Source organism: Mercenaria mercenaria, chromosome 1 (assembly GCF_021730395.1).
Source record: "Mercenaria mercenaria strain notata chromosome 1, MADL_Memer_1, whole genome shotgun sequence".
Taxonomy (NCBI): domain Eukaryota; kingdom Metazoa; phylum Mollusca; class Bivalvia; order Venerida; family Veneridae; genus Mercenaria; species Mercenaria mercenaria.
Window position 1 is genome coordinate 20,200,424 of NC_069361.1, and position 20,105 is coordinate 20,220,528.

General features: G+C 32.3%; 1 protein-coding gene across 7 annotated transcripts; it reads right to left on the minus strand.

The window, feature by feature from the left end:
• Nucleotides 1-1,351: 1,351 nt before the first annotated feature.
• On the minus strand, nt 1,352-19,182 carry LOC123544824 (tryptophan--tRNA ligase, cytoplasmic-like). 7 transcript variants are annotated; one of them, XM_045330905.2, is made up of 13 exons: nt 18,795-19,178; nt 18,503-18,549; nt 14,309-14,331; nt 13,114-13,185; nt 11,032-11,114; nt 7,554-10,078; nt 7,179-7,284; nt 6,741-6,860; nt 6,146-6,349; nt 5,307-5,514; nt 4,257-4,430; nt 3,698-3,832; nt 1,352-2,439 (listed from the first exon to the last, which is right to left on the minus strand). In XM_045330905.2, exons 6-13 carry the CDS (start codon nt 7,684-7,686, stop codon nt 2,257-2,259), a joined length of 1,263 nt encoding a protein of 420 aa, XP_045186840.1. In that variant the 5' UTR covers nt 7,687-10,078; nt 11,032-11,114; nt 13,114-13,185; nt 14,309-14,331; nt 18,503-18,549; nt 18,795-19,178; the 3' UTR covers nt 1,352-2,256. The 7 variants fall into 7 exon arrangements, with proteins under 7 accessions (XP_045186840.1, XP_045186842.1, XP_045186829.1 ...); XM_045330907.2 differs by lacking the exon at nt 18,503-18,549; XM_045330894.2 differs by lacking the exon at nt 14,309-14,331.
• Between the last annotated feature and the right edge of the window lie 923 nt (nt 19,183-20,105).

Sequence of the window (20,105 nt, forward strand, 5' to 3'; positions counted from 1 at the left end):
ACCTTTCCCCTGGCCATCTTGCCTTAATGATTCGTGTATCAAGATGTTTACATGATTTAAATTGTGAGCTCAAATTCGGACGGACGGATAGACAGAAAGAATTAACTTATATTATAAGTTATAACTAATACTAAAATTGATAAATAATATCATATTTTGTCCCATATGTGCGATTAGTGAGGTAAAAGAGTCTTATTTATTTGCTATGTAACAGAATAAGGAGGGTTAATGATCACAATTAAACATTCAAACTTTTAAGTCATTACTAATATTCTATAAATGAAATTGGAAACTCTCCAGGTTGCTTATTTCAAGTAAACATGTTTCCGCACTCATCTGACTTTTACTTTTATATAGATCTTCCTCTCCGCATCAAAAATTTCGATTTTTCAGTTTGAATCGAAACCATCTTCATCGTATAGGAAATGAATTAAGAAATAATCCAGTTTTCATACTCAGAGAAATAAGAAAGTTCTCGCCGTTTTATCAATTCAGCATTGAATTACTGCCAAAACACGCGTATGAATACAAACAAATTACAAACAATGGGTTCATTATTTTTTAAACCAATCAAATTGTTTAAATTCATATATATTCCAACTTTACAATTTTATTGGGTCAGTTCATTGATACTTAAATTTTCTCTAAAACTGCAGTATCATGATATGAAAAAGCAGCCTGTACATGTATATAGAAAGACGGTCATTCTTACAATGATTATTGACTCATATAGTATTTAAAATTTTACGAGGACTTTTCTCCCATGTTAAAACGTAATATTATACTTTCCAATTTAGGACAATTACGTCCTAACAAAGAAATGTCACTGTTGTAACTTGTATAAATCATTATTCAAATAAATACTCTTTGAAGTGTAAAACTCCGGTTTGCACATGGCCTTATCAATGTGTTACTCTAAAGCATAAGATAAAAAATTAGATTATAATATAGTAGATATAATACAGACTTCTTTTGGTTTTGTACATGTTTGTCCGTATGAATATAGATAAAGCATATCCTTGATGAATAGCTTGAATGTCTTCATTGTGCGAGGACTTTGAATCGCTATTCAGCAGGTCGTCTAAATAGTAATTTGGACATTTTGAATTTGAACCACGGGCAATAAGAGAAATCATATTGCGAACATACATCTATTTCAATGCGCACTGTTAAAATTGATTGAAACTCAATTCATTTTTTAGCCGGGTCATAGCGGCTATTTACTTACATCTTCCCCTGACTACATTTACTATTACATCCTTGGTCTTTTGTATTTTTTCACTTGTGAAATGGCCGATAGATACATCAATTTCAGGTAATTTGCTGTAATTCATACATCAGTAACAAACGCTTTAGTATTTAACTTGTTTATTTCGTTTTAATAACATCCGTTCAGTAATCGTTAAACTAATATTAGAAACAATATATATGCAAACTCAAACATATCCACTGGGATAGCATTTTGCCGCTCCTCTGCATTTAATCTCTTACGAACGCCTTCTCAAGGTAAAATTAAGTCATATGAAAGTTTATTTGACATTCAATTTTTTTTATAAAAGTGACGTGACTAAATTTAGACTTGTATTTCCGTAAATCGTTCACTCCATTATGCTCGAAATTAAGCGTATAAAGTGTTTTTGATGCGTTGTAACAGTTCACTTAGTTTGCAATCTCGTATTTCAATTGTATAACAAACATATTTTGCAGACAGAAAAAATATGTATGTTCCGTAAATGACAATTAAAGAACGGCGTATAATTTAGATCTAAATAAATACTATTGACAACAAATGATGATAAGGCATTTGAAGAAAGGTGATATATTTACAACATGGAAATTTTAACAATCGTGTAAGCGCATTGTATTCGTATATAAACATTTGCATACATTTCATGAATATACATCATAATATGTATTTATATGTCTATTTATTTGACACGACTGTTAATTTAACTGCATGTATCATCAAATAGTACAAGCAAACTTATCTGCTACAAAGTCAATGAACTGTTTTAATAAGTATCACTATATGGCATATCTAACAACACAGGCAATGTAGTTTATTATAATTCTTGCAAGTCAAGCATAATAAACTGGAAATTATAAACATAATGAACATGATGAAAGAAGTCGTAGAAATAGAAACATGATGTCTTATCTGGAGACATATTAAATGCATATGTTTGTATTTCATACCACACAATTTGAATGGAAAACAATGTTTAAATCACACTGTTTAAGTCTTTTGTTTTTGAGCTACAATATTTCATTGGATCCATGTTTGTACTTGTAGTTCAGTGGTCTCGGTGTCATGAACCTTTTAACCATCTCGTCTGTGACTTGTTTCCGTCTTTGTCTGATTTCGCCGATTATTGTCTTCAGAATCTTAATCAATTCACTTTTCAGATCATCAGACTGAATTTCGTCATTATCGTACTTCTGATAAAAAAGAAATAGCAGTGTATTAATACTGTTAGAGGTTTATACATTTAAAGAAAGACTTATAGAAAAGTCATGTTTTAACACTATTTATGCCCGATGGGCAGTTATTCGTCGAGCTAAATACGACGTATAACCGCCAGAGTGTATAAGTAGTGTTCAAACAATGTTTTGCTGTATATCCTTTTCATTCTAATATATATTTTAATGTAAAATTTCGATAAAATGTGATAAAACTGTTTCGTCACGCTCCTTTAGAGCACGAATGGTGTAAAATTATTCAGCACAGCGAATAAATAACTCAGTCTGTGTGTAAATAAATCAGGACAGTTTGCTATGTGACATTAGCTGTAAACATGTTTTTAAGTAAAATTGTTCGATAAAGTTTGAAAGTGCTTTCTCTCGATGTATACATAGCGCTAAATATCACGTGACGTCAATGTAAAATTGTTGTGTATTGTTAGTCATAAGTGCAATTGGCCTCTAACCCAACACCATTTTGGGATTTTATGTATTCCGTCATATCCAGACGTATTATTGTTTGGGTTTGATAAGGTTAAAATTAGATGAGCGTTTTATTGCAACGGAATTGTCCTCGTCCATGAATTACTGTTGTATGATGAATTAAGGATCTAACAAATCGACGGTGTCGATCGAAATTCCCGAAAAATAAAAAGGTGGTTTTCAGGAAAATTCATCAATTTCTGAAAAAAGTAAATAACACAGAACATCTATACTTGCAATGCTGATTGGTATTTGGATGTGCTACATGCTTGACTATTGAAAAGACCCTTGTAACTTAAGAAAATGTTGAAATTCACTATTCGGCTTTTTTCCAATCAGCGAATTCATTCGGTATTTTCTATCTATCTCATTATTCGGTATTTTATTTCTTCATGTTTTACCCCTTTTCTATTGGCTAATTCATCCCAGATTTGGAGAGAATGTAGGCGGGAAAATGCTGAACATTATTCGGCAAAGAAAATATAGGCATTTTTGTTATTCGGTATTTTCGATCGACCCCGTCGAAATACTGCATTTTGTAATAAAATTCTGTTGTTAAAGAAGAAACAGTAAAATCATAAAAAGATAGGCATTATTTCGATATTGTATTGGTGATGCCGTGTGTTGAATGCCGTATTACTCTTGTAAAATTTGCTTGGTAAGATGAGCTTATGTTTTCACTTAAGACTTTTCACATTACTTTAGATTACGATGACATTATGAAATCTATCTTCAATTCAGTTGGAAATTATACCGTTTTTAATGTGTCAAACTCATCACTTTTCATGAAGTAGTATAGATAATGATAAATAACATCAACATCACTCTTCTTGGATCTATTGTCTCTGCTCCCACGTTCAGGGATTGGGTCTGCATTGTACTCATTTATCTGAAGCAGAAATTAAGGTAAATTTCACTACACCGAATAAAATAACACGAAACGTTTCAGAAATAAAATCTGTGCTCCCTCCCCAAGCAGGAGTATATAACGCAACTAAGCAACGTAAAGTAAACCACATACGGGTTGGTTTTGTCTGCTCATGAGGGATAACAGCCTGGCTCCCCGGCTGCTTGGTTATTTTGTAAATACTGAAAACATTTTTAAGTAAATTTTAAGCCTCTAAGATGGCACACTATTATCTCATGGCTAAACCATACAGAGGCTTTCATGTTAGGTTATCTAAACGTTTACCGCTAGTATCTACAAACCAGCTGTAGTATTACAATAATTAAATTCATCTTGATATTATATTTTGTTTTATAAACATGAACTAAAGCGAGTATTTTATATGTGTTAAAGTACGAAAGTTTACCTTTGTTTCAATTTCTTCATTTGTATCAGTCAAAAGAATTGATCCAGGCTTACTGGCGCTCATTTTATATCGAACCCCTCCTACTAATGATGGCACAAATTTGCTGTGAATAAGAGCTGGCTTTTTACAGTCCAGTTTGATGGCTATCTCTCTCATCAAGTCAAAGTAACAGTCCTAAAACGGTTAATATATAAAACTAATACACATTCATATCTAATAAATAAAACAGCTCTAAGCTGTAGCTGTATAACTTATAGAAGTACAAGCGTAGAACAGTCGTATGAGCTGTCCGTACACTGCTGTTAAACTGTGAATAGAACCTAATATGCGACTTTTCAAAATCCGGTGATGTGGTTTCATTCTTATCAAAAATTTTAAACAATTTACATGTACTGCAATTAGATTGTGCTTTATAGATTTTTAAGTGGGTACTTATTATATATAAACTTTTGTAATGTCACCGTAACGTATTAGATTGATATGAAGTCAATTTCAATATTTGCAGTATTGAGATTGTATTTATCAACTTTAAACTTTATTTGTCACAAAAGTAATTGTTTTCACTGAAAATGAAATAACTTGCGTGTAAATATTGAATTATATGAAACTTTGAATTTATGAACGGGGCACTTGCGATTACAAAATATGTCAGAGATCAAAGCTGTTCCTTATTTTTCCCGATATAATTATGTTGCATTGTACATGTGCTGATAATCATCTTTATTACACGCTATATATTATTATACATTTTTTAAATAAAAGCATGTAAACGAAAAATTATCGTATAAATTGTTTGATATTCTTAGAATATTGAGAGAACCACGTTCATATCTCTACCCGTGTATATATATACATCACCGAGAAACATATATATATCATTCTAAACGTTTAATCATACCTTTTTTGTTTTGCCCACAATTTTGATCAGTTATAAAAAGCCTAGTATCATAACTGTTTAAAATATATCGTATATGATAATAAGGACACTGAATATGACAAGATACAAAACTTCTGTTACGAAGTTACGGATAACACGCCATTTACACGAACCTGATCTATTGCACATGGTACCAAGCATGGTACATCTCTCTTGCCGTGAAATATGTGAGGAAAGGAAGAGCTGAAACATGGAGCAGCCTGTATTGCTGGGAAATTTATTTTTCCGATGTTACCATTGTCATCAAAATCAAAGACGATTTTCATCCTTGACAGCTTGATAAGCCTCTGGACTCGGCATATGTTTTTGTAATATTCAGGACTGCAACCCAAACAAAAAAATACAACAAATAACTTCACTCAATGAATCAGATCATTACTAAATACTTATAGTGCATTTCCTTTGATCAAGCTATATTCAGCTGATATTTACTGATTTTTTTTTATGAAACATGTAACTCCAAAGGCCGAATATTTCAGAACATTTCAGAGTACAATTATCTATGGACTGCACGTCGTCATTTTAAAAACAAATATGTTCTCTGACGTTCCCCACGTAAAGCAGACAATGTAGCCCAACGTTCTAATGTTTGCTATTTCAACTGTCGTCTTTAGTTGAGTCGTCTATTCTGTTGTTTCAGAGTTCTATTACTTTAAATCGTTCAACGTTGAATCAAATAAATCAATGTTACAAATAAAAAAATAAAAATCTTAGCTGTACAAATAACGGCTAAATTACGGTTATGCCGTTATAAACAATAAATATAATATACATTGAGTTGATGCAAGTGCATATGATAGCCTTCGGCATCCACACCCATTTAACAGTCAAATGTATGTTACATATAGATGGTAACTGTATAATCACAATCTTAAAAACAACCTGAACGTTTTTCTCGGATTTAAGATATTCAGAGTAATACGTTTACACATTTCAAATAGAATATTCTTACCACATGTATTCAAAATTACTAAATATGAATGTCTTGTTGACATCAAAACCAAGTGCTATTATATCCTTGACGTTTTCACGTGTTTGTTCCCTTATAGTTTCTATTGAGACAGGTTCTTCACCATTTTGCAAGTCTTCAGAAAAGTATTTTTCATCATCAGACATCTGTATCACAAGAGGAACATCAAACGCTTCTTGTAGCCACCTGAAATGAAACATTCTGGTAACGTTTCAGTACTATTCATTTGGTAAATTTCGGTGAGAATTTTGTATGTGAGGAATCATATTTACAAGTTTGGTTATTCTACTCATACCTAAACGGTAAAAAAAATCTAAAATTTCTTTGTATATTGGCCTCACCATGTGGCACTTCGGTCTAGGTATTAGCGAATTTCAGTTAAAAAGATATTCTTTAGTGGTGCAGATCTTAAATCCATATAACTAACTGCATCACAAATTGTTATATTTCTGTATATATAAATGCACTTTTACTTGTACATATGAAATGCCATATCGTATTTTATAATACCTGTTTTAAAACTAAAAAAAAAAACAACCCAAACCAGATTTCTCAATGATTAAGAGTGGTAATTTACCTCGTAAACATGAATGGAATAAGGTGTCCAATATGCATGGATTTTGTTGAAGGCCCTCTACCAGTGTACAAATAAAAACTTTCCCCTTTCTCGTACGAGTCTAATATTTTCTCCATATCTCTACAATACGGGAAGTAAAGTTAACGGTTTTTGCAGTAGCCTATCAAACTAAAGATGATATTCATATAAATACCAAATGCACTCGAGGGTAAAATGGACTATTGTGGGACCAAGAAATACAATGCCATAGGTTAACATTATTCATTTGCAAATGCATAAGATATTTAATTTACTATAACGAAACATATATATTCCAGAATGCAACAACGTGCTTATGAAATGTCGCATACCTATTTTTCTGTGTTAATTATGTACAAAGTCTACAATACCAATGTTTGTATTGATTTTATAATTATTTCTTAAAGAAGATAAGCATACCTATGCGAAAAAAATATGCCCCTTTTCAGGAAGTGGTTGACAGGTTTGCCATTTTTCCTCCCTATTTCTTCTATTTTGCTTCTAAGATTGTCATCTATTTCGTTTTCTTAGCATGAAAGCAAAATTAAACGTTATCATTTTTCGACAATACTGCCTCTGACAAGACGAATAGTAACATTCGCATTTATATGAATAATATTTTGCATTTATCAATTCGTTTCAAGCTTAATTCAAATCTTAATTTTCTGACTATCCACATAGTTTGCAGAATTTATACTAAAATAACTATAAATCCAATGACATGCAATAAAGGGCTTCCTTTCTTCTATGTTTAAATGGCATCAATTTTATCAAGGTAATATAAACTAAACTTACTGATCAACTTTTCGTATTTAAATCCTCTTTTGCTTTTACTTTTTGCAATAAAAGGTGTTACTTTGTCTGTTTCGTCTTCTGAAGAACAACTCTCTTCAACTGGCTTAAACCTCACATTTCCATCCGCCGCCATTATTTACAAATATAACTCGGGAGCAATGACACACTGAACGTTTTAGAGACAGTAAAATGCTTCACCGGTGCTTCTTTTACAAAGGAAGGTTCCGATATTTATAAATAAGTAACTGTTGAATATTCATTACTTCAATTTACCCCCTATGGAAGTTCAATCGGTCATATTTAGGAGTTATCGAGCTTAAACAATATTTTACCCATACATAAAAGCTTGCAAAAAATGAAGATAAAACGTACGATTAGATTGTGTCTCGACATGTGATATCTCAGGTGAACATTGATAAATATAGTATGTATGCTCATCGGTATTGATCTGCGATTTTATTGTTTAGCAAATAGTATACAGTAACCAAAAAATGTTATAGAATTCAAATCTTAGGAAAGAGCATTTATTTCATAGTTTTTTGGCAATATCAAATTACTTTTCAAGGACACGTTATTCATATTAATATTGAAAATAATAATAGATTTCAAAGCTAGGTAAACGCTCAAAACGATACTCTTCAGCGAAACTTGTTATATTGCTTCATTATCTAATGATTTTTAAAAAATGCGCAATGTATCAAAATCTATTAATAACGTGGATCGAAAGCGGCTACATTACATTAGAAGATAATGCGTAAAGATGAATTCAAACAAACATGTTTTTAAAAATATTCCTTTAGAATAATCTAACTGATGACAAGTACTTATTATCAGTTTTCTAATATGACTAACAATGCTTTAATCATTACAACGATGTTATGTTGACGTCACTTTGCTGAATAATTTTGCAATAATTTTCGCCCGAACTGAACAATGCCGCAAGACGTATAACCATTTCCGCTTATGGCGTGGATTAGCAATGACCTACTAGTGGCGCCATGCTTAAGCTAAGAAACAGTTCCATCATATTTGATATAAATTTTAAAATAAAGAACTTATTAGAATCGAAATAATTTATAGCAAAACTGCGCCCTCGTGAAATTATTACGCTCGACGTATAACCGCCCATCGTGTATAAATAGTGATAAAGCATTGTTTTGCTATAAATTATTTCTTAAATAAATGTAAGTAACATAAAGTGTTTTCTGTCCAAAAATATATATAATATATATACGAAAATACGAAATCGTATACGAAGTTTGCAATATTTCCCAAGATGAAACTCACTAAAATCTGGATTGTGTTTAAAGAAATACCAGTCGATGAAATAACAAGCTTTTTCTTAAAACTTTATCGTTTAATTGACAGGTCTGTGATATATACTCCCCTCACCTAAGAGGGTCTCCATGGCCAATAATTAGGAATAATGGCATCGACCATTTGCCCGTTTGCTCTCATGCCCCTTAGTACCGACTTATAAAGCGAATATTCTGTTTCTGTTAAAAAATAAAGTTTCTCCAAGATCATTGAAAACTCAATTTCTTGCAATTAAATTCTGGCATAACATTATTTCAAGCTGATATTGAAGTTGCCTGAGGACTTGACAAAACAGTCAAAACAATATCTTTTTTTATCGCTATTCCCAACGACAGTTGATATATAAGAAGGATTGATACTAAAGTCGAAACAACTGGACGTTTTGGAGTTGCGAAAGAAAAATGATTTTAAGTTTATTTCCTTATAGCTGAATAAAATTGTTATCAAGTTTCTTGCTGCGAATGGTGATTAAATGGCCTTTGCACTATAATCATCCCTTCTCTGATAAATTTGTCTAGTTTGGATAAGGTGCCTTCTATACCTTAAGCAATAAATCGGTGGCACTTCATATCAAACGGATTCGTTTGTTGTATGTCAAAAGGATAAAACACTGAAATAACTTTGATCTTTTATTCCGATGTTTTTTCCCTTAAATACACTGCTTATAATATGACACGAAGTACAGTCAATAAAGAATGAAACATCGTGAAAATAAAAGCACAGCACAAGTTAGAACAAAATACAGGTGACAGATACATATAATTCGAAAATGGCAAAAAACCAGATCCTCTGATAATAAAGATAACTGTGTTTGTTAACAGAATATTTTTAATTTGTATGCAATAAATTTGTACTTAGATATTAAATTACAGATCCCTTACAGCGATTTTAATATCTATGAAGAGATTTGGATATAAAATTGTCAGCTTTTTATTATGGCATAAATGTTTATTTATTGTGATACAGTCATGTTAAATAGAATAAAAAGTTACCAACTAACTAAATTCAAAATGTCCTTATGCTTGTAAAACGAACGTATCTTAATCTGAAATAGGTGTCTATTGTTATATATGTTGTTATCAAATATCATTTTAATTACTGGGAGTGCTGCGCGAATAAAGCTGTTTTGATACTACTGCATTGTTCATCACTGCCAATAGTATCGGGTCTTTCTGTATATCTACTTTTGAGCTGAAGATTGCTTTTATCTGAAATACAGTTTCAACCTATTATTAATTACTAGGCTAAATATATAAAAATCACTTAACATGTTTCTAACTGAAACAAGAACAAAGTGATACTTTTCTATCACTTAAGTGCGACTTTTTCATTACAAAATGTTTCTAGATTTTACTGGTATAACTTGTTCTGTAATTGTATAAGATCATACTTCATTCAATCAACCAGAATATGAAATGATACTCCTGTTATGAACATCTTGTATGGTTAAAATTCAGACGCGTCGAAGAGTGGTGGTGGTGGTGGTGGGGTGTCTGTGTGCTTGGGACGTAGATTTTACTATTTGCTATTTGTCTTCGTTCCAAACAGTATAAAAACGAACTATTAGCTTATCCGTGTTTACTTGATAAAGAACGTTCTCGGAATTAGTAGAGAATGCTGATTTTAGAACACGACCATTTTATCTTTAAATACATATAATGATGATGGAGTCATGCAATAGGGCAGCAATGGAGACATGTATCGGCCGTAATGGCGGCCGCGGGTCAAAGTGGTAAAATGTGATGACATTATTCTACATATTTCATTTTCCTTTTAATAATGCTATCAATATATGACAAATACGGAATAAAATTGTATTAATGCATGTTATGTGCTTTTCGCCATTATCTGAAAATATGAATAGAACACTGATGTCCATTTATCTAAAAAGGGTGATAATTCAATCTACAATATCAAAAAATAATGACCTCGTTTCTGAAATAACTATTATTATGTTCAGTGTTTAGTCAGCGGCTAGTCATAATCAAAACTAATTCTTTCTTAAAAGACAGTTAAATCAGAAGTAGGGAACGTGTACGAGTCAGAGAAATATATTGATTCTTGCATCGTTGATGAATTTAAAAACAGGCTTTGCGCATAGCTGCCGAAAGCTCTCGAAAGCTTTCTGGTAAATGATAAAGTCGATATATATTTTACTTACCTCTCTTTGTGGTATGTCGTCCGCATGTAGCCCAAGCAATGAAACCAGTGAGAACGCTTGCTAACAACAAAGCTACTCCGATCCTGAAAATTCTTTGTATATTAGTAATTGCATTTCGAATTGGTCTCAGACGGTCTCATTAGTCAAAGGTTTGCAAGATTTATCAGAATACCCATGCATAGGACGATACAAAATAGACAATATCAGACTCGGTTGGATTTGAGGAAACACAATATGAAACACGTCTTATGCCTCGTAGCACAGGCTTCAGTGGAATTCTATTTAACATATAAATTCTTTGTGAAAAAAGTGAGCAGCTTGGGACAAGCCAGTTTATATTTTATAGTTGCCTTTTGCTAAATGCTATTTGCTATTTCTATATATTGTAGATTGCTGATTATTGGTTAACACGGTCATGAACATTACTAAATATCAATTGCTATTTGCCAATTGTCATTTGCCATTGATGTAGTGCTTTTAGCCCACTTCTGATTGCTTATTCGCTTAATACCATTGCCAGTTACTAATTGCCATTTAATAACTAATTGACGGCCGATAGCATTCTTGCAAAATTATAATTGAAAGTTTTTGCATCAATTATCTCAGGAAGATATCTATTTCATATTCACGAAAACAAACATTTTATATCAATAAATTGGCATTACATTTTAAAGAACCACGGTAGAGCAGTAGTGCATGTTACATGTTATGTATCAAATGCGAATTTGAGTGAGTATTATTTCTCGAAATAGAGTGTTGCCTAGTTGAAATTACGCATCTCAAAATTTCGAGTAACTAAGTCAAAATTTCGTTTGAATATAAACTCGACATTTAGAGTAAGTAAGTCGAAATATACAGGTCTTGACCAAGCTTGATTACCTTGTGTTGCCTTCGAGTAGGACTGGGCAGCGTTCGTTCTTAAAAATGTCACTATTGTTAACGTCTGAATGGTTTTCGATCAATTTTTAGCTGATATGTCGAAGAAAAGTAGACAATAACTGTATAAATATACAGGTACGAGTACAACAAAGACCAGATACCTGGTACCTTTAGGTCTTGAGGAGAGGTGAAAGGAAGTTTTGGCTACGGATATTTCACTGTTGTGACCTTATATGGAAGGTTTTCAACCTAGTTTCAGCCCCCGTCGACCGCCCGTTTATTTAAATGTAAATGTTGGTTTATTTTCTGGATACAGTTTTAAATATGATGTACTTCACTATAGAGCAGGATAGGTGATACATTTATATCTGTTAGTATATTTTCTTGTCTGCACATGCTGGTTACAATATAATGATGTATATATTATTTTGATATAACTTTACTATCTAAGGGTAAACAGAAGAATCCCAATTTGCATTTTATTATTACTTTTCACTTCGTGTTTTGCGGATATAAATATGATATTGAAATTTCTAAATCACACTTAGCACGAATGCTCTTCGGTAGATCTTAAACGTTTTATCTTAAGCTATTTACTTCGAACGAAGGAAGTCCTCATCAAGTGTGTATAACTACACTAAATATATAAGTTAATTGTGTATGTTGAGCTACATACAAATCTAAATAGCATGTAATAACACACGTTTGCTAAATATTTCCAGTGTTTAGCGGTAATATACATATATATTGAATTCAGTTATACCATTTGCACAATTTTAAACCAAATACGCAGTACTGTAAATGTACAATTATTATACATAAACTTGTCAGTTATATAATCCGAATGCATATTTTGATGTAGTTTAAATTTAATTAACATATATAAGAATAAATTTTAAAAACATAAGAAGAAAAACTGAAACCAAACTGGTTAAAACTAATCTGTTTTATAAAAACCTTATTTGAACCTTTGTAGATTCCACTTCATTAAATTACCAGTCCTAAGTGTCATATGAGAAGGTGTGCTTATGATCACAGTAGGGCTCGAGCCCCTGACACTCGAACTGAGAGGTCTACATCTTAACAACTAGACTTCTGCTTCAAACTGAAAAGACTGTTTCCAATAAGTGTTACAAAAAATAAACCAAATAGTGTTTTATTCCTTTTGTCGTCTTATGTGTTTACCACAAATAGAATACTTACCAGAAGGGAGGGTTAAGGGTGATATCAATATTGCAACACTTATCTCCACAGCATATTTCATTGCTGCTGCATCTGTAAGGTATTCATTTGTATATTTTTATAAATAAGAATAAACGGAAACGTTTTCCTCTTTATGAAATATTTTCGTACGGCAATTTTTATGTTGATAGGTAAGTGAATACAATTAAATCCTATCAATGACGTAACGGTCTGAAAATTGTTTACATTTGTATGAAAGCGTGCATGTTTTTAATATTAAATGTGCTGAGCAAAATGAAAATGTTTGAGAAGAAAACAAAACACTTGCAATGATTATGGATGTAGAAAGCGGCGTATAAAAGTTAAATATATCCTTGATGTAACAGTCAGTGATGTTACTGTGAAAATCGTTACAGCAAGGATGGAATTCGCTACGTCAAAGAAATGATTCCAGAAAACGGTTCGGACTTTTTTTTAAAGGTGGATGTTTTTGATAATGTCTATTTCTCATGAAGTACATGTAATATATTGCAAACGTTTATGGCAAAAACCGCTCCTTGTGTTTACTAATGCGCAGGAAATCTACACTATTACAAACGTTTGTTACATCAAGGAATACATACTGTTACGCAAAGGAAGAAATATGGCATTCTTGGCATTATATGTTCTTTTAGTAAATACAGCTGTACAAAACAAATCACAGCCTTTGTGTGTGTCATAGCTTCACATTTATTTGCATAAAATAGTAGAGCATAGATACGTGTGAATGTGTAACAATTTTTGGAGATAGAAATTGTTACATCAAAGAAGAGAATTTGTTACATTATGGAAATTATCACATAAAATGTTAATATGCTAGCTACTGCATTTAATAAAACCTTAATTTGTTTCCACTTTTTTATTAAATATCTCTATATATCTATTCTTTGCAACTAAAATGGTTATTTTTGATACTTGTGTAAGTAGAGATCTCAATTTAATGTATTGTTACACCAAAGAATGCATATTGTTACATCAAGTAATTTATATAAAATAGTTCTGTTTTTATTGAGAAATGCAAATACTTGCAGTTATTTGTGTTTTTACATTATAAACGATTCCAACGTAATCTTTGGATTGTATTTGAATTGCATTGAACATATTGTCAATGTGATAAAACCGTTATATAAAGGAATGTGAATTTAAACAGATAACCTTGTATCAGAGATATACTTACATAAAAATATCATGGATGAATACCTATCCATTGTCAAAGTATAAAATGGACTTAAATTCAGTTGTTTTATATTGTTTTATCTTGTATATCAGGCATGAATCAATGTAATAACAATTGTTACATCAAGGAAACGCTTTGCTTTAGACAGTCAACTTAACAAATGTTACAGAATAATGCTTGAAATATAATACATATATAGCGGAAAAAATAAATAAAGATGTCTAAAGTATATTTTATATATTTAATTATTCTAGTTAATGAATATGAAATAACACAACTTGACCGGTCTCACCCGTTTACGGGATCATCAGGAGTAAAAATTGTTTATTTGACGTCAGTAACATCGCTTGGTAACGACGTCAATTTTTTTGTAATAAAAGGCGTTACTATTTTGGGATCTGTCAAGGGACGTTACCATGTCTTTATTGATGCATTAAAAATCATGGTAATGTCAATTTAGGAAATACGAGAAACAGACACATTTAAAAGAAGAAGAAAAGAATAATTTTAAATTCAAACTTTTTGTCCAGAACTGAATGCAAAATAACGCATCAAAAAAGACATGGTGACGTCCCTTGACAGATCCCAATAGAGAAACGTTCATTATTACAATAAAGTGACGTCACCAACCAAATGACGTTACCGACGTCAATTAAACTGTTTTACTCCTGAATATCCTGTACACGGGTGAAACCGGTTGAGTTGTCTGTTTGTCCATCCATTTGTAATCTATCAAATATGAGTCAGAAAAATAACTGCTACGAATTTTAACGATATTTCATAAAAAGAATATATTTGTAGCAAAATGTGCTAAAACAATAATATTTATTGTATCACTGCAGGATTGGAATGTCAAATGCCGAAAGGCGAGATGCCGATGAAAATACAAGAAGGGAATACTTGCTAAAGTCAAAATAAAAGACCTTGGAAAAGGAAAACGAAAATGTGCAAAAGATATGACTGAGCGCGAGAAGCGACATCAAAGAAAACTGGATAGTGCTGTGAAGGACAATGTTAATAATGGTGACAATGTTGAACGGGGTAGTGCTGTCAAGGACAATGTGAATGATGATGACAATGTTGAACAGGGTAGTGCGGCGAAGGACAATATGAATGATGATGACAATGTTGAACAGGGTAGTGCGGTGAAGGACAATGTGAATGATGATGACAATAATGAAAGGGGTAGTGCTTTGAAGTACAATGTGAATGATGATGACAATGTTGAACAAGGTAGTGCAGTGAATGACAATGTGAATGATGGTGACAATGTTGAACAGGGTAGTGCGATGAATGACAATGTGAATGATGTTGACGATGTTGAACAGGGTAGTGCTTTGAAGGACAATGTGAATGATGATGACGATGTTGAGCAGGGTAGTGCGGTGAATGACAATGTAAATGATGATGACAATGTTGAGCAGGGTAGTGCTTTGAAGGACAATGTGAATGATGATGACAATGTTGAGCAGGGTAGTGCGGTGAAGGACAATGTGAATGATGGTGACAATGTTGAGCAGGGTAGTTTTTTGAAGGACAATGTGAATGATGATGACAATGTTGAACCGGGGTAGTGCGGTGAAGGACAATGTGAATGATGGTGACAATGTTGAACCGGGGTAGTGCGGTGAATGACAATGTGAATGATGGTGACAATGTTGAACAGGGCAGTGCGATGAAGGACAATGTGAATGATGGTGACAATGTTGAACAGGGCAGTGCGGTGAAGGACAACGTGAATGATGGTGACAATGTTGAACAGGGTAGTGTGGTGAAGGACAACGTGAATGATGATGATAATGTTGAACAAGGTAGTGTGGTGAAGGACAATGTGGATGACGATGACAATGTTGAACAGGGTAGTGCGGTGAATGACAATTTAAGTGATGATGACAATGTTGAACAGGGTAGTGCGGTGAAGGACAATGTGATTGATGATGACAATGTTGAACAGGGTAGTGCGGTGAAAAACAACGTGAATGATGATGACAATGTTGAACAGGGTAGTGCGGTGAAGGACAATGTGAATGATGATGACAATGTTGAACAGGGTAGTGCGGTGAAGGACAATGTAAGTGATGATGACAATGTTGAACAGGGTAGTGCGGTGAAAAACAACGTGAATGATGATGACAGTGTTGAACAGGGTAGTGCGGTGAAGGACAATGTGAATGATGATGACAATGTTGAACAGGGTAGTGTGGTGAAGGACAACGTGAATGATGATGACAATGTTGAACAGGGTAGTGCGGTGAATGACAATGTAAGTGATAAAGACAATGTTGAACAGGGTAGTGCGGTGAAGGACAATGTGAGTGATGATGACAATGTTGAACAGGGTAGTTCGGTGATGGACAATGTGAGTGATGATGACAATGTTGAACAGGGTAGTACGGTAAATGACAATGTGAATGATGTTGACTCACAGTCTTCTGCAGATAGTAAAGGAGAGAAGTATGATGACAAAAAGAGATTGTATCTTGTCGGAGACAATGTCATCGTTGATTTTAATGGGAAACCATATGTTGGTATTGTGAGGGAAGTAATGTCACCAAACTTGCTAGTTGACTGTATGCACACAACAGGCAAAAGAAATAGCAATTATTTCAGTTGGCACAAAATGATAAAAGACCAGAATTGATATCATATTAGCCATATCATTACGACTGTCAATCTTCACAAAATGTCAGAGGCTACAAATAAGTATATGTTAGATGATAAATCCTGGAATGTTTATTCATCCTATACATAAACATCCTTTATGTAACAATTCTACACAGTCAGTGACTCAAAATAATGTTAAGTTAACATTTGTTTGTTCATGTCAAGTCTCACAAACACTGACTTTGACTGTTGATTTTCATTGGTTTCTTTCGATCATTTCAGAATGTTTCTTTGCAATTTTCCTTGATGTAGCAAAAAGCTTTAAAGATTAAAAAAATAAAACTGTTGACATTATCATGTTAAACACTATCAGCAATTTTGAATTACGCATTAAACGACAATGTTGGTGTTGTTCTTTTAGTTAATAGTTCTAAGTTTATTGAATTAGCCAGTTAAGTGTTTATTTTCATTCCTGTAACAAAACTGTTCTTTCATGTAACGAACATTCTTTAAATGTTTTTAAAAATGAAACTGTTGACACTATCATGTTAAACACGATTAGCAATTTTGAATTACGCAATAAACGATAATGTTGGTTTTCTTTTAGTTAATAGTTCTAAGTTGATTAAACTTTTAAGCCAGTTAAGTGTAATTATTTTCCTTCCTGTAACAAAACTGTTCTTTCATGTAACGAACATTATTTTAAAGATTTTCAAAAAATGAAACTATTGACACTATCATGTTAAACACGATCAGCATTTTTTTTTATTATATATTATACGACAATGTTGTTGTTCTTTTAGTTAATAGTTCTAAGTTTATTAAACTTTTAAGCCAATTAAGTGTTATTGTTTTCCTTCCTATAACAAAAACTGTTCTTTCATGTAACGAACATTCCCTGATATAACACATCACTTTTTCTTAAATTACATTCGTATATAACAATATATAACTGCTATTGTATGAGAAGTTTGTTAACAAGTGTCCATACTAATGGACAAAATAAAAGGCACTATAATCCTGACCATACTTTTTACCCTGGAAGAAAGATAAATTTCATTTAATGAATATCATTTATGCCCTTTCCATATACACTCGCCTAAAGGTCCATAAACGCTGAATCCAATGAAAGTGTTTAATTTTGTTAGAATGTATCCTTCTGAGAGTGGCAAGTGACAAAGAATTTAGAAATATTTGATTCTTTAACCAAAAGAATTGTATTTTAATTCGTTAAATAAAGGAAATACAAATTGCCTTGTTCACTTTTAAAATCATTTTTTAAGCCATATGTTACAATTTCTCGGTCATTTTAGCTTGTTCCATCTAGAAGAGGCATCGATCCAGCTGTTCAATTGGATTATTAATCGCCGATAGTTATTCAAAATTTTAATTTCTAACTTCTCCATTTTGTTGCAAAAATATATTTTGACTCATTTACAGATCGAGTCACTCGAGCCTCTCATTATTTTACTTAGGTTTGTTCTATGCTTGTTATAGGTTTTATCGAATTCAAAATTAGACAAAATTGGTTTCACGGTATGGCATCAACACTTTACATAGTGTCAAGTAATTGTCACATAATTAACTTACATAAATTGTGTTTCATTGTATCCACCGAACTGGTGTATGCATGTAAACTGTAATAGAAAATAAGGATTTATTTTCCATCAATTGGACACACAATAAAATTTACATTTCTGCAATCAGGTTTTAATATCCCAGACCAGAAATCTGTGGCATTGTTTATTCTAAGACCAAAACACATTCGATTATATACGTACCGACACTGTATTGTTTTTAACTGATATCATTATCATTTTCTGTGTAAACTTAAAGAATCATTGAAGAAAGTTAAATTAACTTTAGAGTAATAAAGTATTACCTGATTTGTTCCCGCGCTGTCGATAATATACATGTTACGTATTGCTTTTTTATCATATACTTTCTATTATGACAAAAGAGCGCTTGATTCACATCAGTTAACACATATTTGTCTTCGTTTAGGTGTTCAAGTTATGAAAGTCAATTCGAGATTTTATAGTCATGTGTTCGATTTATAAATAGCTTAACCAAATATAAACGGATGCAAGAAAACATGTTATGAAAACATTTTTCGTCCAGAATCCATTATCCATTGTGTTACAAAAGCCTAGGTTTGATCAACTGTATATTACTTGTTTAAAGAACAATTTCGTTTTTTCGTTAAAAGAGGTAGACAATATTTATTATTGATTACTTCTTATCTGAATTTTGGTAAACCGTTTTGGTATTTTTAGACATCATTCTACGCACTTAATCAATCGCATATTATAGAGAAGGTGACGGTTAAAGTTAAAGTGTGGATACAGCTATACACAAAGACATAATTGGTTTCATATTGGCTGATGTATTTAAAATCCTGTATTCTAAGCTGATCTTAAAGGAGGAGCCTACATCCCGATATTTGATAACCCTGTTGATGTTTATGTAAACACGTATAACATCTAGATGACTCAACTGACTCCCAGTCTGCTATAGATTTGCTTGGTAGCTTTTCATTGTGCAAACTGATTTTCTTTGTGATGATGTGATCTATTCTTGAAGGTAGTACTTTCCGATTACCTGAGGAGAGCGGGTCTATCAGTAAAATACTGTTTCATGCCATTGCAAGATGATGTATGCATATGTCCACGAATAAATCTTAATGTCTACAAAATGTGCTAGTAACCTTTACAAAAATATATGCATAAGTCTATACTGAAACTCAGTAAACTAATATATCGTTTAAACATTTAAACTTTCAATGACCTAGATGGGTGGCTAGATACGTAGGTAGGCCGGTCGATCAATAGTTAGGTAGGAAGGTAGATTTTTAGTATGCACGTGTTGAACTAGATATAACATGTAGTGCTGTTTAGGCATATCGGTTTCACCCATAAAATGTAATTATATAATTTTGATCTCGTCTTTTTACTACGAAGAAACCTAAATCTGGTAAGATTTCAGATTTTTTTCTGATATCAGCTGCAATAAAGACAAACTGAATTTGAAAACACTATAAAAATATTTTTACAATATTTGATATTGGTGTTTTTAAAATATAGTAAATTTAGGACGAACCCTATGAACTACACTTTTATGTGTCAGTTTGGATAAGTATGTTTAGGTATACACATTATCGAAATTTCAGGAAAATTCAGGAAAATATTTTGAA